This window comes from Cyrtonyx montezumae, unplaced genomic scaffold, assembly GCF_038088225.1.
Source record: "Cyrtonyx montezumae isolate F1298 unplaced genomic scaffold, pur_monq_1.0 scaffold_21, whole genome shotgun sequence".
Classification (NCBI taxonomy): Eukaryota; Metazoa; Chordata; class Aves; order Galliformes; family Odontophoridae; genus Cyrtonyx; species Cyrtonyx montezumae.
This window is the reverse complement of record NW_027071948.1, coordinates 935628-957746: the sequence shown is the minus strand read 5'-3', so window position 1 is coordinate 957746 and position 22119 is coordinate 935628. Positions and strand designations below refer to the sequence as shown.

General features: G+C 56.7%; 1 protein-coding gene across 1 annotated transcript in view; it reads right to left on the bottom strand.

Moving 5' to 3' along the window:
* The window catches only part of MEGF6 (multiple EGF like domains 6), a 31458-nt gene continuing 9339 nt past the window's right edge, over positions 1-22119 (bottom strand). The window contains exons 4-36 of the mRNA XM_065738265.1: positions 17593-17715; positions 13965-14090; positions 13761-13883; positions 13557-13679; positions 12180-12317; positions 11927-12049; positions 11253-11375; positions 10604-10771; positions 10311-10442; positions 10088-10216; positions 9400-9528; positions 9180-9314; positions 8878-9012; positions 7834-7959; positions 7114-7245; positions 5883-6011; positions 5655-5786; positions 5287-5415; positions 5043-5171; positions 4316-4444; positions 3449-3577; positions 3249-3371; positions 2601-2729; positions 2402-2530; positions 2103-2234; positions 1894-2022; positions 1524-1652; positions 1328-1456; positions 1122-1250; positions 812-940; positions 601-729; positions 262-390; positions 1-191 (exon numbers count right to left, since the gene is read on the bottom strand). Coding sequence (XP_065594337.1) covers positions 136-191; positions 262-390; positions 601-729; positions 812-940; positions 1122-1250; positions 1328-1456; positions 1524-1652; positions 1894-2022; positions 2103-2234; positions 2402-2530; positions 2601-2729; positions 3249-3371; positions 3449-3577; positions 4316-4444; positions 5043-5171; positions 5287-5415; positions 5655-5786; positions 5883-6011; positions 7114-7245; positions 7834-7959; positions 8878-9012; positions 9180-9314; positions 9400-9528; positions 10088-10216; positions 10311-10442; positions 10604-10771; positions 11253-11375; positions 11927-12049; positions 12180-12317; positions 13557-13679; positions 13761-13883; positions 13965-14090; positions 17593-17715 — 4214 coding nt within the window. The 3' untranslated portion in view covers positions 1-135. The remainder of the gene's footprint in view (positions 192-261; positions 391-600; positions 730-811; positions 941-1121; positions 1251-1327; positions 1457-1523; positions 1653-1893; positions 2023-2102; positions 2235-2401; positions 2531-2600; positions 2730-3248; positions 3372-3448; positions 3578-4315; positions 4445-5042; positions 5172-5286; positions 5416-5654; positions 5787-5882; positions 6012-7113; positions 7246-7833; positions 7960-8877; positions 9013-9179; positions 9315-9399; positions 9529-10087; positions 10217-10310; positions 10443-10603; positions 10772-11252; positions 11376-11926; positions 12050-12179; positions 12318-13556; positions 13680-13760; positions 13884-13964; positions 14091-17592; positions 17716-22119) is intronic.

Sequence of the window (22119 nt, the reverse complement as noted above, 5' to 3'; positions counted from 1 at the left end):
AACCCCAGCACCCAGAGGTGAAGGGCAGCAGTCCTGCAGCCCGCGTCCAGCCCAGGCAGCACCCAGCTCCCAGGAGCTGCTGTCACTTGAGTGGCTTGGGAACAAGTCCTCCAGCTGGGCCGTGTACCTCCAGACCTACTGCTCCATCCCCTGCAGCACTGGGGACCTGGTGGGCACTTGGGCAGGCACAGCTGGAGGAGAAGGGGACAGTGCTCAGCCCTTGTGCCACAGGCAGTGTGCACAGAGCAGAGCTGGGCTCACCTTCCTGGCACGAGGAGCCCATGGTCCCACGATGGCAGTGGCACCGTCCGCTCCGGGCGCTGCACTGGGCACTGCTGGCACACGTGCACACGAGCGCACAGTTGGGGCCGTAGTGGTTCACGGGGCACTCTGTGGGGCAGAGGGGATCAGGTTGCTGCACTACCCTGACATGGTGGGGTGGGGTTTGGGGTGGGAAGGGTCATCTCTCCAACGGGATGCGCTCAAAACAGAAAGCGCTCTTCCCTGAGAATCAGCTCCAACAAGACATGCTTGCTGTTTCTCAGCCCGCCCCCCCTGTGTCCCTTGCATTCCCCTGTTCACCTCTCTGCCCATCCTCACCTGAGTCACACTGGGGGCCAGTTGTTCCCGGAGGACAGAGGCAGTGCCCCGTGGTGGGGTCACAGGGCACGTTCCCCACGCAGTCACAGCGCTGCTGACATCCCTCGCCGTACATCCCCTCCTCGCAGCCTGGTTTGGGGCAGGACAGGGGTAGGGCTGTGCCAAACGGCTCTGGGACACAGCAGAGCAGGGGGAGGTGGGAGCACAGTACCTTCCTGGCAGCGGGGACCCCGCAGCCCTGCAGGGCAGTGGCAGTGGCCGGTGGCCGGGTCGCAGGCAGCTCCGTGGGCACAGTCACAGTGCTGCTGGCAGTCGGACCCATGGAAACCCGGGGGACAACCTGGAAGGGAGAACACTGCAAGCACGGGGCCTGAAACGAGTCCACGTGCTCAGCTGCTGGGTGGCCCCAGATGGCTTTGAGCACCGCTCTCATGCACACAGGGCATGAACGGACTCTGTGGAGCTCGCTGAGAACACAAGGGCCCCATGCCCCTGCCCACCCCCTCAGCCCCACAACTCACCGTGCTCGCATAGGGCCCCATAGCGTCCTGGGGGACAGCGACAGGCGCCGGTGGTGCGGTCACAGGTGGCATTGTGGTGGCAGGCACAGTGCAGATGGCAGCCAGCACCAAAGCTCCCAGGTGGGCACTCTGTGGGGCACAGTGGGGCAGCTCAGCAGGCAGCGAGCCACGGAGCAGGCTGGGCTGTGTGCGTGGAGCAGCTGTACCTAACTCGCAGGATCTCCCGGTCCATCCCAGCCCGCAGGTGCAGGACCCATCAGTGGCATTGCACAGCCCCCCGTTCTGGCAGGAGCAAGGCTGCTGGCAGCCCACCCCGTACCGCTGCGGTCGGCAGGCTGTGGGACAGGGCACGGTGGGGAACAGGTTCCCTTCTGGGACCTTTCCCCTGCAGCTCGCAGTTACCTTGCTCACAGGTGGGGCCAACTCTTCCTGGTGGGCACAGGCAGTCCCCGGTGACGTGGTGGCACGTGGCCCCCTCCCCACAGACACACAGCTGTGCACAGTCTGTACCGTAGCGGCCGGTGGGGCACTCTGGAGGGAGGGACACCTTCAGCTGCCTCCATCCCCGCAGTGCCTGCAGGCTCTGCTTGCAGGGCAGAGCTTTTGCATTCTCCTCTGCCAGAGAGGCAGCCACCCCGAGACAAAAGCTGATGAGGCAGCACGGACACATCATTTTGGCCCTCAACAAATGGTGCGAGACAGCATTTCCAGGGCTAAGACAGCAAACGAGATCGGCTGTGCCACCCTTTCCCCCCCATCCTCGTGCACTCACCAATGCTGCAGTCAGCACCGATGTATCCTGCTGGGCAGTGGCACGTCCCCACGCTGCGCTCACACCGGGCCCCGTTCTTGCACCCGCACGGCCGCTCACAGCCGGGGCCGTACCACCCCACGGGGCACTCTGCACGGCAAAGCAGCGATCACATGGCAGCACAGAGAGGTGAGGGCATCACATCCATCCACCCGGGGCTGCGGGCTCACCCAGTTCGCAGTCGGGTCCGTGGCGGCCGGGTGCACAGACACAAGCACCACTGATGGGGTGGCAGTCCTGGCTGGGTCCCACACAGTGGCAGCGCTGGGCACAGTGCTCCCCAAAGGTGCCAGGCGGGCAGGCTGCGGGGGGAGGGGCACTGCATCCCTGCCAACCCTCTCCCAGCGTGCAATGACATCACCACCCCCCCGCAGCCCCCTGGCAAAGCGACGTGCTCACAGCCCTCTGTCCATTCCCGTGCCGTGACCCCTGCTGCCCCCCAAGCTGTGGCAGTGCTGTGGGTACCCACGTGTGTCACACGCAGCTCCGGTGAAGCCCGCTGGGCAGCTGCACTGCCCGGTGATGTGGTCGCAGGGTGCCCCTGGGGGGCAGGCACAGCGGCCAGCACAGCTCATCCCAAACGCTCCAGGCAGACAGGCTGTGGGGACACGGGGGATATGGCAGGTTCTCCCCACCCCACAGGAGCCAGGACCCCAACGTGAGCTCACCTTTCTCGCAGCGCCGGCCCCTCCATCCAGGTGGGCAGTGGCAGGCTCCAGTGATGGGGTGGCACAGCCCTTTGTCCCCACAGTCACAGTGCTGCTGGCAGCCTGACCCAAAGTGCCCCTCTGGACAGGCTTGGGGTGCAAGCAGGGCAGAGATGGCAAGTTAGGCAATAAAAAAGGGACGTGGGGCTCCTTTTGCTGCACGGCCAAGCCCTCGTGCAAACAGACTCGTGCCCGAGTTGGTGTGAAAGAGTCATCTTAACTGCACCAAAGGTTTTTGGAGGGGTTATTGCCAGCACTGCCTATCGAGAGCTGGGTGCTGGCAGAACCCCTGGCTGCAGTTTCTTCCCTTTGCCGCTGTTGGCATTGAAGTACCCAACGCAGCTGCAAACCGAGCATCTGCAGTACCAGCGTTAGCCAGAAGCCAGCACTACAGCCGCAAAAATCTGGGAGCTCGGCCGTCGCGGCTGCTACCTCCAAGCAACGGTAGCTGTCCAGAAACCACAGCATCCATCCCAAAAGCATGGCAACAACCCCAAAACCATGGCACCCACCCCGACCATGGCACCTTCCAGCTGCTGCAATCCAGACTGCAATCCAGTTCTGCTCCGAGCAGCCCCTGCTCCCCCCCATCCCTCTGCCCCCACTCACGGCTCTCGCAGGTGGTCCCTCTCCACCCGGGTGGGCAGTGGCACTGTCCCTGTGGGTCGCAGACCCCTCCGTTCAGGCAGGAGCAGTGCTGCCCACAGCCTTCCCCATGCCCCTCGGAGCACTCTAGGAGAGAGCACAGAGCACAGCTCTCACCCCAAAGGCAGAGCACCCCAAAATGGTGGCAGAGCTCACGTCCTTACCCAGCTCGCAGGCCAGCCCGGTCCACCCTGCAGGGCAGGTGCAGTGCCCCGTGGTGGGGTCACACGTCCCCCCATTCTGGCAGAGACAGCGGTGGTGGCAGCCTTTCCCATAGAAACCCTCTGGGCATGCTGTGGGGAAACCAAACCAAAAGGCAATCAATCAGAAATCTGCTCCAGGCATGTGCCAAAGGCAAAGCTGGGCCTCCAGCAGCATGCTCAGGGACAGGAGGGCGTGGAGTGAAGATCCCAAATCCCCTAAATCTGAAACCAAACCCCAAAAGCACCCATTTTTCTCCCAACCCCGTGCCAAGCTGAGTAACAGAGCACAAGAAGAAGCCTGTGGCCAGAGGTGATGGCTGTAATTAAAGCAGATTGGACACTGCTGGAACAAACAGCCCCACACTAAGCACACATTCTGATGTGTGGCAAAAACATTTGGTGCTTTCTGAGTCCCCACCCTGGGTGTCCCACCACTGCTAATAGGGAGACGGAACTCATATACCCCACCAGACCACCCGGTCCCTCAGAAATGTCTCAGCCCTGATGGTGGCACATAGCCCAAAAAACGTTGGGTGAGGGCAGCAGCACAAAAGTCCATTTAAGCACACGAATAACGAGCTGTGCCCAGAGGCACTGCAGCCAGCAGCCAAACCCCCAGAGCCAGGGCAACTTCTGCTGCTCTGGGAGAGGGCAACCTCATGGCATCCATGGGAATGAGTGGGGAAGTGACGGCAGTCTCACTTGCCATCTTGCTATCGTCTGTCTCAGGGTTTTGGATCTGCTACCCCCATTGAAATCCACAGCTTATCCCAAGCAACAGCACTTCTAGCCCCTGCAGCTAGGTTGGGCAGCCATGGGGCACATTACCTTGCTGGCACGTGGGTCCCATCCAGCCAGCAGCGCACAGACAGCGCCCAGTGACGTGGTCACACGTGGCATTGTTGGAGCAGCTGCACACCTGGCTGCAGCCCTCACCAAACCTGCCCTGCTGGCACGCTGCAGGACAGACACGAGTGTTAGCAACACAATCCTTGCCAGCAATGTCCTTTTGTCTGCAGGCAGGAGCAGCAAGCAGCCTGACCCCAGTGACCAGCCTGACCCCAGTGACCAGCCTGGCCCCAGTGACCAGCCTGACCCCAGTGACCAGCCTGACCCCAGTGACCAGCCTGACCCCAGTCCACGTCCAGAGCATCTTTGGACCATTTCAGTCTGCAAAGATTGGCTAAGAGCCACATAAGAACAGAGCCTCTCTGGAGAGATTTGGTATTTCCTCCTTGGCACAGGAATAGCTGTATGCCCTCTTGGCATGCAGAATTCAGAGCCCAGCCAGAACCTGGCACTGCACCGTGCATGGAAACAGATGTTGGGATGAGAACAGCTCCGTCAGCACTTCGGTGCCTCCCTTGGGGCACCGCCACAGTTCAGTGCTGTGAGATGTGGGGTGAGGGCTCTGCTGTTCTCAGCAGCAAAAACACCAGCAAAAAAAAAGGACGTGAACTGAAGCATGGCAGAGGGAGCCCAGCACAAGCTAAGGGAGTTGTTCTGCACACCCAATGTTGGAGCTATGCACAGATCCCACCCTGGGGACACCCACCGTGGGCACAGTGGGGTCCGGTCCATCCCGGGTGGCAGTGGCACTGCCCGGTGACGTGGTCACAGCGGCCTCCATTCTGGCAGTTGCAGGCACGCTGACACTCAATACCATAAAATCCATCCGGGCAGGCTGTGGGGAACAAAGCAAACAGCCTAGAGGGTGTGCAAGAAGAGCAGAGGGCTCCTGGGGGTGCACAGGGGGTGAGCAAACACCGGAGGACCACTCCGTGCCCTGGGGTACGCACGGTGCTCGCAGAAAGTCCCCCTCCAGCCTGCAGCACACGTGCACGCCCCGCTGACGTGGTCACACGCAGCCCCGTGCTCACACTGGCAGTAGTGCTGGCAGCCCAGCCCAAACCGTCCTGCTGGGCACACTGAGGAGAGAGCAGAGAGCACTGAGGAGCAGTCCTTGGGATGCTGTGCTACGGTGAGAGCTCAGGGTGGGATGGAAAGGGTCCGGAAGGATCTGACCGCCTCGTGTTTAAAACAAGGGTCTGCTGCTCACAGCTGTTCCCAAGCATGGGGACTGAATTTCCACTGCCACAGCACCGACCCTTCCCACAGGGCTCTGGGAAACCAACCTGAGCCCAAACACATCGCAGCGCACACTCACGCTCCTCGCAGCGGTTGCCCGTGTAGCCAGGATCACAGATGCACTGCCCCGTCACCGCATCACAGCTCCCAGTGCTGCTGCTGCACTCACAGACGTTGGCACAGCCCGGGCCCCAGCGCCCTGCAGCACAGGCTGCAACAGAGGCATGGCACAGGGATGGCAAAGGAGCCTGGTACTGCACAGCTTGGGTCTCCTAGGGGTGGCACACGATGGGTGCAGGCACTGTACCTCTCCGGCAGTCGTGTCCCGTCCAGCCGGACGTACAGCTGCACGTCCCCGTCACAGGATGGCAATGTCCCTCGTTGCCACAGCTGCAGATCTGCTGGCAGTCCTGGCCGAACCACCCAGGTGGGCACACTGCAATGCAGGGACACAAACTGCAACTCTGCAGTGAGGTCAGGGCACAGCACTCACAGCCACAGGCACAGCACTCAGCATCGTGGTCCCAACACTCACCATTATGAACCCAACATTCACTACCATGGACCCAACACTCATCATTATGGACCCAAGTGCTCACCACCACGGATCCAACATTCACCATGACCCAACACTCATCATCACGGACCCAACACCATGACCCAACACTCATCATCACGGACCCAACACCATGACCCAACACTCATCATCACGGACCCAACACCATGACCCAACACTCATCATCACGGACCCAACACCATGACCCAACACTCATCATCACGGACCCAACACCATGACCCAACACTCATCATCACGGACCCAACACCATGACCCAACACTCATCATCACGGACCCAACACCATGACCCAACACTCATCATCACGGACCCAACACCATGACCCAACACTCATCATCACGGACCCAACACCATGACCCAACACTCATCATCATGGACCCAACACCATGACCCAACACTCATCATCATGGACCCAACACCATGACCCAACACTCATCATCACGGACCCAACACCATGACCCAACACTCATCATCATGGACCCAACACCATGACCCAACACTCATCATCATGGACCCAACACCATGACCCAACACTCATCATCACGGACCCAACACCATGACCCAACACTCATCATCACGGACCCAACACCATGACCCAACACTCATCATCACGGACCCAACACCATGACCCAACACTCATCATCACGGACCCAACACCATGACCCAACACTCATCATCACGGACCCAACACCATGACCCAACACTCATCATCACGGACCCAACACCATGACCCAACACTCATCATCATGGACCCAACACCATGACCCAACACTCATCATCATGGACCCAACACCATGACCCAACACTCATCATCACGGACCCAACACCATGACCCAACACTCATCATCATGGACCCAACACCATGACCCAACACTCATCATCATGGACCCAACACCATGACCCAACACTCATCATCACGGACCCAACACCATGACCCAACACTCATCATGACCCAGCGCTCACCGTCCTGGCAGCGGCTGCCGGTGAAGCCCGGTGGGCACACACACGCTCCCGTGGTGGGGTCACAGCTACCATTGTTGGCACACTGAGGACACAGCTCCTGGCAGCCGAGGCCCCAGCGACCCTCTGGGCAGGCTGCAGCAAATCAAAGAGAGCAGGGGCAGCTCAGTGCCTCTGATAAGCAGCGCAGAACAGAGAGCTGCCAGCTTGGGGTTGGATCTGGGCTGGTTCCTCTTCCAGCAGCAGTAGCACAGCCCCTTGGGACTGAGCCCTGAGAGCACACCTGAGGGCTCAGTGCCCTGGGACAGGGACGTGGGGCTGCAACACCCCCGTGCAGAGAGCTGGTAACCACAAGGGCAGGGTGGGATGTCTAATTCCTTGTGCATGGTAGTGCACATCCCATGTAGTTCACATGCTTTTGTTGGGAATACGCTGCTAGCAGTAAGGACAACATCAGCGTGTTTGTTTTATAGACAGCCTCAGTAAGCACTAGCCTGCCAGGGCCCTCGTGTCAATTCAAGATGTACATCTGCTGCTGGGGAGCAGTGCTCCCAGCAGGAGCACCCTGCAGGAGCTGCACGAGGGATGCAGACTGCCGGGGGCTGGTCAGGGCAGCATCCCCGGGGACAGGGCCAGCTCACTGTATGCACAGCTACAAGGAGCAGCACATCAGCACAGTGCTAGTGGCTCCTACTGCTGTCACACGGCACGAGAAGAGCTCACCTTGGGCACAGTCGTGCCCCGTCCATCCCGGTGCACACACGCACTGCCCGCTGACTGCATCACAGGGAGCTCCACCACAGGAGCAGAGCAGCAAGCAGCCGGCCCCGAACCGCCCCGCCGGGCACTCTGCATGCAAACAGCAGTGAGAGCTACGGGTCATGGAGCTGCAGGCAGTCCCGAGCTCCTGCAGACCCCTCTGAGCCCCCAGAAACACACAAGGCCCTGGCAGATACACGTGCACCAGCACACACAATTAGCACAGGAAAAAGCGCCCTAGCTCGTAAATTTCAAGTGACACAGTGGAGTTTTTGTTATTCCTGCTCTGTGCTAATTGATGGCAGATGTTGTTCTTCATCCTTTAATCATTCCCAGGTCCCAACAACAGCCCAAAGCCTCCTATTTCTGTACAAATATTTGTGTTATTTCCTGTGACTCCCCCCCCCACGCAGACTCCAGCTCCTTTCTTATTCCTTCTAACAAATATCCTCAGCTGAGCACCCGGGAGCTGCAGTGCTGCTGCAGCACTGCCTCGTGCAGCAGAGGGAAAGCCCTCCTGGGATGAATGGATGCAATATGGGATGTGAGAGCCTCCCACACTTCCACTTGCAGGCTTGGGGTTGTTAGAGCAGAAGCTAAGCTGCCCCATTTGGCAGCAGTGGGAAAGCAGGGAGGGTGAGCATGGAGCTCAGTGAGAGGAATCACTCTGGGAAGTTCATAAAGAGGCAGAACTTAAAGTCCTCATGTGCACCAAGTACAAAATTTGCCACTTGAGGATCAAACAGAACTTCAGCAGGGGAGAAAGAACCGAAGGGGAAACGCAGTGCTGATCTCCTGGGGAGGTAAAAGGGTACCAAAGGGAGGAAAAAAGACAGATCGATATCTGTCACCTTCACCTACAGCAGCACGGATGCCCACGGGGCAGGATGCAGCAAGAGCTTGTCTTCCTTTTCTAAATGAGGATCTCTGTGCATGAGAATCCTGCCTCCCACTGAGCTCCCGCTGTTGGTCCACTGGAAGCCACTTCCAACCACCCGTGTGCCTCACCTTGGTCACAGTTCTCCCCGTGGTAGCCCTGGGGACACTCCTTCCAGCACTGCCCGGTGACGTGGTCACACTGTGTGTCCGGAGAGCAGCTGCACTTCTTCCTGCAGCCCTCCCCATAGCGGCCGGGCTCACACTCTGGGGACAAGGAGAGCATTGGCTGAGTGCATCCCCACACAGAGTCTGCAAGCAAAACTTCCCAACACTGCATCTGAGAGCGCGTTCAGTTCCTAAACCAAGCAAACAAGAGGCTCAGAGCCTCAGGATAGAGCCGAGCCCCCCAGGGCCATCATCAGGACACTCACCGCTCTCGCAGTGCACACCATGGTAGCCGGGCTTGCAGTGGCAGGAGCCGTCCTGCTTGTCACAGTCCTGAGTGTTGGGCTGCACACAGAGGCACTCCTCGGAGCAGCCGGGGCCAAACGCCCACCTGGGGCACGCTGCAGGGGCAGGGCAGGGCAGCAGTGACCCTCCTGGCACGGCACCCTGCCCGATGGAGGCATGCAGCCCACAGTGCAGGCATACCCAAGTGGCAGTACCGCCCGTACAAGCCGGGATCGCACAGACACACTCCGAAGATCCGATGGCATCGACCTCGGTTGGCACAGTTGCATTTTTTCCTGCACTGCTTCCCAAAATATCCTTTCGGGCACCCTGGTGGATAGTGAGAGATTGTTCTGTGAGCAGGATGTGTTTGGGGTGTGTAATTTTGTGTCTGGCAGGAAAGACACGTAGCAAAGCCAGAGCACATCATCACAAATGAACACAAAGCTGCAGCAGCACCAGGCCGGGCAGCACAGCCCTCCCCAAGTGACAGCAGGGCAGGAAATGCCACCTGGCACAGCACAGCACTGCTGGCTTTAATCTCACCTTCCTGTTTTTTCTCTACACCCCTCAACCACCTCCTTCCTACAGAAAGAAAAGCTCCAGCTATCTCCTGCCTTCCTTTATATTGTCCTCCTCCAGAAGGAGCTTCCATATGACCCTAACTCTCCCTCTGCAGCCGAATCCCTCATTGTCTCACTGCTTCTGCATCCCCCAGATCTAAACTCTTTGGGAGAGAGGAACACCCTCAGACAGGAGAGAAGCTGCACAGGGAACAAGACCAGCAGATAGGGAAGGCTCCAAAGCAGTGCATCAGGAACACCTGCCAGAAATGCTCACAGCTCTGGCAAGGGAAAACTCCTGGCTGTCTCCACCCAGGGGCTCTCACCGTCCTCGCAGTGGGTCCCAGCCACGCCGGGTGGGCAGTGGCAGCTGCCAGTGCTGGGCTCACAGGTGCCCCCATTCTGGCAGAGGCAGAGCTGGCTGCAGTTCTTGCCAAAGGTTCCAGGCGGGCAGGCTGCGAGACAGAGGACACGGATTTAACAGCGTGCACATCTGTGTGTCTGAGCACTGAGTGAGATGCGCTGGGGTCAGCGTGGAGCAGCACTCACTCTGGTTGCAGAGCAGCCCGCTCCAGCCGGCCGGGCACTCGCAGCCGTTCCCCTCTGCATTGCACGTGCCCCCGTTCTGGCAGTCCTCACATGTCAGGCTGCAGTCATGGCCAAAGGTGTTCTCCAGGCAGACTGCAACGAGATGAGGTGGTGAGATGCCCTCCCCAGGACTACACCCAGCCACCCCAACATCACAGCCTGAGGTGCTGGAGTGTCCAGCAAGCACAAACCCAGCACCCACAGTTCAACCTGGAGGCTTCCAAGCAAAAGGACCACGGCCACAAAACGCTCACCAAATTTTTCTGAAAGCGTGTGCTCTCCTCTTGCCTCCATCTCTTCCTCCTCCTCTTCGTAGTCGTCGCTGAAGAGCTGGGTGAGCTCATCCTGCAGGATGGTGACGTGGGGGATGGGGCGGACGATGGCGTGCTGGGTATCCAGGGCTTCCACCGGGTCCCCTACAGCTGGGGGAGCAGCCACCAAGAGCACAAAGTCAGGGGGAGAAAACGGAAAAGAGCTCATCCGAAGGTAGGGAACAGGGCAGAACCTCTGCCATAACAAAGGGAAACCAGAATGTCAGCACGAGGTTGGTGCATCCACTTCAGCATTCATCTCTCCACTGACACCTCTGCAGCAGTGATCCATGCCTTCCCACGTGGCCTTTTCCAACCTGCTGGTTTGTTTGGGGGCAAACTGCTCACCCAACAAAACTTAAGGGATGTGTTTCAGCTCAGTCTCCTTTTGGAATGAGCACGCGTCAGCTACAGATACTGGCTCCCTCCCTTTGCAGGGCTAACAGCCACACCATCAGGCTAAGCATGGCAGGGGCTGCACAGCCCATAAAGCATCAGGGATGAGCAGGGCAGGCACTCTGATGCTCCTGACGGTGCAGGTTGCTTCTGCTGGAGGGGGATGGGCACAGGGTGCTCAGCACGAAGCACTTACGGATGCAGCCCCTGCGGTCTTCACCCAGCTTGTACCCGATGGGACAGCCACACTGGAAGGATCCTGCCTGGTTCTGGCATGAGTGCTCACAGCCACCATTGCTGGAGGAGCACTCGTCCACATCTAGAACACAAAGAGGGGCAGCAAGCAGGAGGCAGCATCCCCTCCTCGCTGGGTACATGAAGCAACCAGCTCTAAAAGCTGAGGGAGACTGCTCAAGTGACGGAGAGCCTCTGCTCACTGCGGGGGAGTGGGACCACATGCTCTTTAAGGGTCACTTTCCACTCCAGTGATTTCATGGCTCTGTAACTGGAATGAGCTGGGAGCAACTGGAAGAGGTGCCTGGCTGCTGACCATCAAGCAGAACTAATTCTCTTTATTAATAGATTATCATTAATTGTCCCAAGTTAGCTGTGTTGTATACAGGTGCTTGTGTTTGCCTGCAACTCCACCAGGATGGAAATTACAGGCAATGCTCACTCCAAAAATGAAGAAACAACGTGTGCAAATTGTGGCTGCACTCAGCCCTGGAGCAATTCTGAGACAACCCGACATGAAGCCACTGAATTCAAAGCCCCACAGCTGCACTGGCCCAAGGGATGGGTGTTAACCCACGGGAGTGAGGACAAATGGCAACGCCAGCAAGAGGACCACGCCGTGCACACCCTGCTCACCATAGCAGGCACAGCCATCGGTGTGCAGCCGGTACCCGGCGTGGCAGGCACACTCGTAGCCCCCAGGGTAGTTGTAGCAGTCCTGCTGGCAGCAGTGAGAGCCATCCTCACATTCATTGATGTCTGAATAAAAGCAGAAGGTGCTGCGTGTCAGAGCACAGTGCCTGCAGGGCTCACTGCCTCGTGCTGCCTAACACATATCCCTCGTGGCTTGGGGTAGCTCTGTGAGAACAAGGAGCAATCCTCGCCTTACCAGCACACGTCCTCTGGTCGTCCTGCAGCTCATAGCCCGACTTACAGGCGCAGACGGGGCCGGTGCTGCTGTGGTGGCACACGTGGGAGCAGCCCCCGTTGTTGGTCCCACAGCTGTTCACAATCTCCATTTCTATCCCTGCAGAAGGAACGCCACCAGCATCCAGCACCACGCTGAGCAGAGCAGTGCTCCACCAAAGGGATGGGATGGGGACAGATGCTGGGCTGGGCTGCACAAAAATAACCCCGCGGAGCCCCTCGGGGACGGGCTCGTGGTCAGGCTGAGATGAAGCAGGCTGCAGACAGAGCTGCTCCCATTCCTGACGAGCTGCAGGATGTGCTGCCAACCAGAGCTGGCTCAGCCTTCCCAGCACAGAGCTGTTCGGATGCCAGCTGGGAATGGGAGCAGTGGAGCACTTTGAGCATCCAGATGCCTGCAGCTAGGAAAGGCAGTGACTGACACGTCCAAAAGGAAGGGGTAAGCATCAACAGCAGCCACACGTCTTCACAGCTTGGCAAAGATACTGTAAACTCCAGCCTAGCTAACAAAACTTCCTTAGGCTTAAAGCACCACAGAGCTCTGAGTCACTCCTGAACCTCAGAAAAATACTTGCCGCCTACATGAACATTCTTGAGGTTTTGGTGCATTCGGGCTCAAGAAAGATGAAAGAAGAGGAGCTCGGTGCTCCCCAGGGGTCTGTGCATGCAGAAAACAAAAGCCATGCCACGGTGGAAAGCTAACTTCCAGATTTCAAAACATGCATGGCTTCCCCTTCCCTGCCAACGTGTGTGTGCTCAGCCAGGGCTTTGCAGGGAAGGACCTTGCTGGCAGGACCTGCTCGTCCCCAGCAGGTGGAGGTGGATGCTACGAAAGCTGAGCTGCAGGATTTTGCTTAGCAGAGCACACCGTGTGAGATCAGCCATGCCCACATCAGGAGGAGAGGCTCCTGAATGGCACACAGCTCTTTGCACTGCTCTGAGCTGCTTTGCTTCAGAGCAAAGACACACGGCAAGCTGGCTCACTCTTGCACAGAACTGTGTTTGTTTCTCTTCCTGACGGGAGCAGATGTGATCATTAGCTCAATTCCTCCTTCGGTTACAGACCTACAGCTGATCAAACGCATCCACTGCAGTCCCCAGGAGCAGGACTGGGTCCATTTGGAGCCAAATGCTCCACGTAAACCACCTGAATTGGTGCAACGGTGACTTGGAAGATGAGGATGAGATCCCTCGGTGGCAAAAGCAAACAGCCCCGACCACTGCCCACGGAGCCTGCTGTGACTCAGCCTGCTCTCAGCAGGCGGTACCCAGGACCCCCCTCACCCCCCTTTGTTCCCCTCTTCTGCCCCACAGACCCCCATCCCACCGCAGCACTCACGGTAGCACTGCCTGCCATCCTCGCCCAGCTCATAGCCCGGCTTGCAGGCACACACGAAGGAGCCGTGGGTGTTCAGGCAGCGATGCGCACACGCGGCCAGGCCGACCGAGCACTCATCCACATCTGCAAATGGGAAACAGCACCGAGAAAAAGTTGACCCCATCAATTCCCAAAGCGACGCTGCTCACCCCTGCAGGAGCTCACCTTGGCAGGCTCTGCCATCAGGGCCCAGCCCGTAGCCAGGGTGGCACCGGCAGCGTGCAGCTCCCTGGACATCGCGGCAGAGCTGCATGCAGCCCCCGTTCCTCTCAGCACAGGGGCTCCTCGCTGGGGGTGAGAGAAGCAGCAGTGACCCACGGGGGCCCAGATGTGGGGCTGCCATCCCTCCCCCCACTGCCCAGCACTCACGGGCACAGTGCTGGCCGTCCTCCCGCAGTCGGTAGCGCCGGCGGCAGCGGCACCGGTGCTGGTTCGGTGTCAGCTGCACGCAGTCGTGCTCACAGCCACCGTTGTTCACTGCACACGAGTTCAGCGCTGGGGAGGGGGAAAAGCACAAGGACCATCACCCGAAAGCGCCGTCTGAGGGCTTTAAGTTGAAGAGCTATTTCAGTTCCCAAGGTGGGAGAGCCTCGAGCCGTTGCTACGGCAGCGCTCAAATCCTCCCAGCTTCGCTCAGACGGTGCAAGTGCAACACTGCTGCTAATTCCACTTAATTGCTGCTCAGAGAGCTGCACTCAGGCATGCTCCAATGTTATTGTCACAAAATAACACGGGAAATTAGGTCCCTGGCTCCAAGCCGTGCAAAAGACAGCAATTACACGGGGCGAGGCCACGCGGGCACCGTCCGCTCTTCTGGGAGCGTTCAAGGAGAAGAGTTTCCCAGAGGATTTCGAACAGGCAGAAAACAGAGGGCTTGTCTAGGTTACAGCTGAAAAAACGTCTTAGGGCCAAAGATGTGGATTCCCTTCTCTTTTTTCCCCCCGCTCTTTGGAATCTTACTGTGATTAACTAGCTTTAAAATAGCAGTTTCGTTCGCTTTTATAATCCCAGACTGCTCTGCAGGATAATGGGTACCAGGGGGTGAAGTGCTGCTGGAGATGGGCATACCTTGCAGCCATAAGTGCTGCAGCAGCGCAGGAACAGCAGCTTCATGTCAACCTGAGTGCAGCACCAGCACCTATACAGGGGGAGGTGACCCTACAAGGAACTGCATCACATCCTCCCTATGAACCTCCCAGCTCTGCTCGGTCTCTTGCACCTGGTTTCTGTCACCAATGGGGTTTCTCCACTGACCCATTCTTTGCTCTGCAGGAGGATTCCAAGTCCCACCTCTGAGAAACCCTATAAGGAAGCTTAGGGGCCCACAGCGAAGCTACAGCCCTGCAGAGGGACACTGTGGGCACTGATGGAGAGTGTCACATGCAAGGATCAGATCCTATGGAGTCTGACAGATTAAATGAAGGGTCAGCTTCACGCTTGCATTGCTTTTAGGTCAGATGCATACAGCCCTCTGTCTGTGTTATCAAACAGCTAGCCTCCCTTTGCATGCCTTTAAGTGACCAAACAGACAGCGTGGTGAACAAATACGACTCCGTAGGGTCAGAACACGGCCATACACAGTGCAGGGCTGGAGTGAGAGCTATCAGCCCACATTACTTTGCTGACATCGCCTCCTGTAATGCATTTGGAAGGAGACAACAGAATATCTGAGGTGACTGCAGAGCTATGGGTCAGAATTACAGGGCAGAGGTGGGTGGTCAGCAAACATTCCTGCTTTATTGAAGTGTTTAATAATGCACATTCAAAAACATCCATAAATAATGGAGCTGTGCTCAGAGTGCCTTTTTTTTTTCCTTTAATAAAAGAAGTAAAACACTGCTGAAGCTTGCCAAAATATTCCTCCTTATGGGAAAAATGTTTGGCCAATCTATAACCAGCCAACGCATCTAAATGTCTAAAATAACCTCCCAGGATGCAGCGATCCCATGAGTTCACAGCCTGAATAACTGCCTTCTCTGCATACTTTCGGAAGACAAGTTTGTAGAGTGGAAAAACCCAAAGTTCAGATTCTTCTCCACAACACGACTTTGCAGAGGATGCTGATGGAGATGCTGTGAGGGTGGGCATCACCATTTCCCTTAGGTTGTCTTTAGGGATGTGTTAAGAGCCCAGTGACCCCACTGGGGCCTCGTGCTCCTGGCTTGCAGGCAGTGAGTGAGAGCCTGCATGCTCCACGTGGCACCACGGGTAACGGGGAGCAGCAGCACAGCCCTGCCAGCACACTCGTGCTGTACGTGGCACATGGGGACGAGCAGAGAGCAGCACAGTGCATGGGCCAGGGCGTTTGGTTTTGCTGCAAGAGGAACAAACCCCATTTCAGAGCAGGAACAGCGAGGCACAACAAACGAAACGCGCTGACAGTGCTCTGGGTGCTGTTCCATGTGCTCGGGGTCTCCCAGCTGGCTCCTGGCACAGTGCAGCCCACAGCTCTTGTTCTAATTACTGCTCCTTTTCTTTCTTTGTTTACAGAGCCGCTCTAAAAATATTTCCATTCCCAGATGCTCTCCGTAGCTCAGCTTTTCTGCGACGCAGCTGCCAAACCCAGTGTCATCCTGTGCATCACGCAGCTTTTTGTGATTAGAGCTCAGACAGATTTTCCACAGATGAGGTTTCATCGTCTGCAAGCAGAGCACTGAGGCCAGCCCTGCAGCTGCAGAGCTGTGCTGGACCTGCACCCAGGACATTGGGTGGCATGGAGGTGCATGCACTGCAGGATGGAGGCACCCAGTCCCATCCACACCACCTTGCCTTCCCATCCCAGCAGGATCCCACCACATACACCAAGCCCACACAGACCCTTACGGCACGATATCAACCCCTGCTAAATTCAAGATTTCTTCATCTGAATGCTCTTAATACAAAAAAAAGGGCTCCACCACGTAATCCCAGCCCAATTTATTCCAACCTCAGTCCATTTCCAGGGCCACGCTGTCTTAATGCAGACCATCCCCCCCCTTCTGCTGGCCAACACAAGCAACAAGCTCAGATCAAACCCCTCGCTTTGGCCCTGGAGTCTCTCCTCCATGCTGGAACCACAGAGAAGGCCCCGAGATGTCAGCTCACTGCCTCCTGCCATGTGGTTCTGATAAAGAGGGGTGATCTCAGGACGTCCAATGGCTCTTTTTGCTCTATTTCACTTTCAGCGGAAATGTCAGCTCCCTTTTCCTCCCCTCCTTTCTGTACTGAACTCATCAGAGATTTGCTATGATGGAACAACAAAGGCAGTGCAAGACCTCACACTGTGCACAACCAAAAGTGCTGAGCAGACCCACAGCACACCCCTAACAACCTGCTTTTAGAGGTGCCCGGGGAATTTCAGAAAGATTGTGCTGGTTTACCCCCTGCATTACACCTTGCTTTACCATCCATAACACTGACTATGAAGGGGCAAGGCACGAGCCAGCCCTGCAGCCTTCCCTGCACGATGCTGAGCATTGGGCAGGGGAATAACTGCTGATCCACGGACCTCTTCTGAGCTTTTACAGGAAAAAGATGTTTACTTCCATCCCTCAGCACCACTGCCCTAATGGGCCGCACTGAGCTGTGCTGACAGCAGGGCACATACACACATAGATGTGTATTTCTATTGCAAAAGTGTCAAGAACAAAAGCCATCAGTGTTCAGTGCAGCTCTGCTGTTCCAAAGGAGCCATGCCAGCCAGCCCAACCCTAACCCACTCCCACTGTGCCCACCACACCACGTGCCCTAGTGCTATGTCCACACATCGAACATCTCCACGGAGGGAGACTCCACCACCTCCCAGGACAGCCTGTTTCAAAGCTTCTCCACTGCTCTGGAGAAGAAATGCTTCATTACATCCAAGCCAAGCTGCCCCCCGAGCAATTTATGGCCATTCCCTCTCATCCTATCACTGAGAAAGAGACCACGATGCAGGAGTGTAAGCCAACATCAACCACTCTGCGAGGAGGGCTATGAAGAATTGGGCACTCCCAGGAAACAAGAATCTATGACTTACCAATGCAGGTTCTGCCATCCGAGTGCAGGCGAAAGCCCAGCTTGCACTCACAGTAATAGGACCCAAGGGTGTTCACACATCTGTGCTGGCAGCCCCCGTTGTGAACCTGGCACTCATCAACATCTGCAGAAGGAAAAGAACGTCAGAGAAGTGGGCATGGCAGTATCCGAAGTCAGAATTATTTATCCTCTGCTGAGTGACTCCAGATCCGAGGAATGAGCGCCTCAGGAACAGCGTTGCTATTTCCATCAGGTTTAAGCAGCCAAACGACTTAAGAGATTTCAAGGACGAGCATGCAATCAGAAAAAAATGCATCTTGTTTGTCAACCAGGGTAAACCATCCTTCCTCTTGCTCAACTTCCAGCAGTCCCCTCTCCCAGATGGAGGCACACCACCATGTCACCAATGAGCACATGGCTGCAGCCCTTCCAAGAGCCACCCGCCCTGAAGGACGCGGGCTCGCTAACGTTCTGCGTTCCCCTGCTCTCTGTTGAAGGTAGATCCACCATCCAGACCATGGGCAGTCAGCCTGTGACCTGAACAGCGAGGGCAGGAGGGAGGAGGAAGGATGCAAAGCAAACGGAGAGCTGCAGGGGCAGCATTAGTGCCCAAAGGTGAGCATCCCAACCACAGCTCCCAGCCCCAACCAGCGTGAGCCTGAGCAACCCACTTGGCCAGCAGAGCTCCACGTGTCTGATCCTATTGTTCAGTCAGCATGCCCTCAAACAAAAGACATTCATCGTGCCAGAAAATCCCTCTGCCAAATGCTGGCCAGATTTTCACAGCTCTTACATTGCCTTTAAATGCTAGGATTCAATTCCAGAGCTGAGAAGAAGTGTAAAGCTCAAAGGAGATCCAACGTGTGATGGAAAGAGTCAGTGCAGGAGTGGAATTCCCCTTCATTCTTTTGGGGACCAACATTTCCCATTCTGAGTTTGCTCAAGGTCACAAAAACTGAGGTCTGGGTAACTTTCACGTGGGGTAACAAAGCTCTCTGGTCTGAATTTCAGGGAGCATTCTGCCACTTCCCTTCAACCCTAACCCAAAAAGCAATGGCACTGAGTGCAACGAGGACAGGGTCTGTGCACCCTCGTGGGTCACAATGCATTGGCACAAGGAGCACAGCAATGGCAGTGCTCCATGACATGCTGGGGTGATTTTCTTAGTGGAGAACTGACACGATCTGGTTGGAATTAATGTGCCAAGGAAGGGAAATAAGAAGCACGCACATTTCTCCCCTGAGCAGGCAGTGAGCAGCCCTGCTGGGAGCACAGCACAGTGCCAGCCAGCACTGGTAGGGGAATGGCATGGCCAAAATGCCCCAAAGCAGTGCCAAAACCCAACACAGAAAGTGCTGGAGGCAAAAATCAGCACAGGGTTAGGAAAACCCCTGGCTGCGTAAGGAAACAGGAGCTCACGCTGCCATCCACGTGGACATGGGCACAGCAGAGCAGCAGATGATGCTCTGCACAGTGTCCCCTAATGGGATCACTCCTCCTGACCCCACACAGTGGCTGTGGGATGATGGGAAGGGCTGCAGCCTCACATGGGCAGAGTGCAGGGGCTGCAGTGCCACACACAGCTCTGAGGTTGATCCCGAGCAACAGCTCCGTGTGAGGGGAAGGAGAGCAGCATCAGCAGCTCTGCAAACGACAGAGCTTTGTTCAGAGGCAGTTATCTCCTGCAAGAGGCTGAGGAGAGGAATCCCAGCTGCAGGCAGAGGCAGCTGATAGCTGCGAGGGTTGGCTCTGCAGCTAACCAGGCTTTAACCCCTGCGGCAATTAGCCTGATTACTGAGCAGGACAGGGAAATGGTTAATTAAAATCCATCAAGATGAGCCCGTGTGGGATTCAGCTACTTTATCTTTTCAGTACCACTTCATTAGAGCTGCTTCCAGCAGTTTCACCAAGCAGTGAGGCTGGAAAGATACAGCCCAGCCACCCTGGGGTGCTCAGGATCAGGACACACTCCTATACCAGGCTGTGATGGGGGGGGAAAAACCCCAAACCTGAGCTCCACAGGGCTGCTCCAGGCCTGCTGGACTTCCATGGCAGCCACTCCTATGCAGAGCAGAGGTGCTCAGTTCTCATCCAGGCACAACTCCTGCACCAACCTCAGCAGCAGAAGTCTCCAAGGGCATTTCAGGAGCAGATGCTCTGACAGCAGTCAGATGCAGTGTACAGGGACCAGCAGCTACTTTACCTCCAACACCTTCTCTGTCCTCACTTCACCTTCAAGCACAGCTTTCCCTTATGAGCCACGCTCACGTTTCAGTCTCCTGATGGTGCTGATAATTGGGCATTACTCAAGGTGGAACAGAGGTGCACGTAACAACAAGCCAGCAGCCAGCTCCCAGCTTACTGCCACGCTCGTCTGCTCAAACCCTTCTTCTCAGCTTCACTTTATCCCATTTCTCTGCCACTGGGACAGAATATAACCCCACACAGGGGCTGTACGAGCAGCACGTGGCAGGGAATGCAGGCAGCATGGCACCATCCTTGGTGTCCAAACCAGGGGGCACTGCCAAAGGCACTCACAGCCATAGAACAAAAGGAGAGCACACAGCTGTGCTGGGTTCTGCTGCACTTCGTAGGAGCAGCAAAGGAATAGGGGCCTCCAGGTGCCATGATTTCACATAAAACCCCAGCAGAGAGTAATGATCTCTCCTTCACAGGTTGGCTGCACGAGGACATAATCCCCAGCACTGCAATTAGCCACTCGATGCAAACACAGGGATCCAACCGAGCGCTGTGTGTACACAGAACAGATTTTAAAGCACTCAAGACTCCAATTATACGCACACTGCCATTACACAAAGCACCTCTTCATCCCCTGTTTGCACAAGGAGGCTGCCCACGAGATGCCCCTGCAGCAGCTCATCGGGCTCTCTTTGCTTTAGGGAGCAGAAGTCCGTACCCAACGCAAAGCTTGAGCACCAGGGAGGAACCACACGAACCAACACAGTCAGGGATGGGAGCACCCACTGCACTGTGAGCTCTGTGATTCTGTGCTCTGACCTCCACACAATAACAACTCCCCATTTCCAGAGTTCTGCCACATCTCACGCATGCACTGATATCACTTCCATGTCAGACAGCTTGGGTCGGTTATCTATTGGGATTATCTATCCATAAGATAACATTCCTTCACACCCACACCGCTCACAAATATCCAAAGCCCTCAGCAGACTTCACGTCCTCTCCGTTATTTCCAGCACCTGCAGCCAAGCTGAGCACGCAGAGATGAGGAGACAGAAGTTACTGACCCCCACTGACCATCACACAAATACTCAAATACATCCCAGCGTGTTTAACCAAGCCACGGAACCACACAGCAACCAACAGAGAGAAACCTCTCAGTTCTTCCCCTTCCTCAGCCAGAAATCACGTACCTGGTCGCATCTCGGCGTGGCCAACGCCGTATCCCGCACGCCCCAGGTAGCAAGGATAGCAGCTCCTCCACGGGAAACGGTAGTGACTGCCGGCAGCACCGGGAATGCCGCCCAAAAAGCCAAAGCACCACAGCAGCATCCGAAAGTGCTCCTGCCCCATGCTGGGAAGTTAAAGAGGCGAAACGGATGGACCGAAAAAAAAAAAAAAAGAAAAATGAAAACCGAAACGACCGAACAAAGTGCGCTCCTGCAGCGAGTTAAGGGAGGAACGGCGTCGGGCTGCGGGAGCCAAAATGAAAATATAAAATAAAAATAAAAAATAATAAACAAAAGAAAAAGCAAAGTAACAGGAAAAAAAAAGCCCGCAAAGGCGCAGCGTGCGGGGAGCGCTCCGCTCCGCCCCCCCCGCAGGTGAGAGCCGCCCCGGGAAGCACCGCCCCCCCCCACTGCCGGGACCCCGCAATCCTCGCGATGGGAAACGCGGGGCTGGCGGAGAGCCGGGGCGGGAGGCAGCCTGCACGGACAGGAGGATGGAGGAATGGACGCGGGTACCCGGCAGGCAGCCCCCAGCCCAACCCCTGTGCTGTACCCCACCCCCCAAAGGGCTGATTTTGCTCCCTCCCCCCAGCTCAGGTGTCCCCTGTTAGGCAATCAGCCCCGAGCCCCGCACCTCCATCAACCTGCCGGCACGTGCAAAGCCTCCCTGCACCTTCCTGGAAGCTAAAAAGTCTTCACCGACACAGCCAAGCTCAGCCAAGGAGCCGCTCTGCAGGGAGATCCACACCGAGGATCCTAGGATCTTACTTTACTCCTTTTCATTAGCAAGAATAGCTCATTGCGTTTTCCAGAGGCGAACTCAGAAGGCTCCTTGAGCTCCTGGAATGGTTTGAAACAATGAGCTCGTGGGGCTGAGCTGGGGTGGAGGGGGGGGCTGTCGCTTTTAGAAGTCTTATTTGGCTGCAGCGAAATTCCAAATTAAAAGCTGTGGTTGAGGCTGCAAGGAAAAGCATTCCACAGAAAGTCCTGAAGCACGGAGGGGAGCTGAGTCCTGGAAGAAAAGCACTGGGGGCTGCTGGAAGGGTGGGGGGTCCAGCCCCCAGCAGCCCAAACACACACAGCTCCCAGCGCACCGTGGA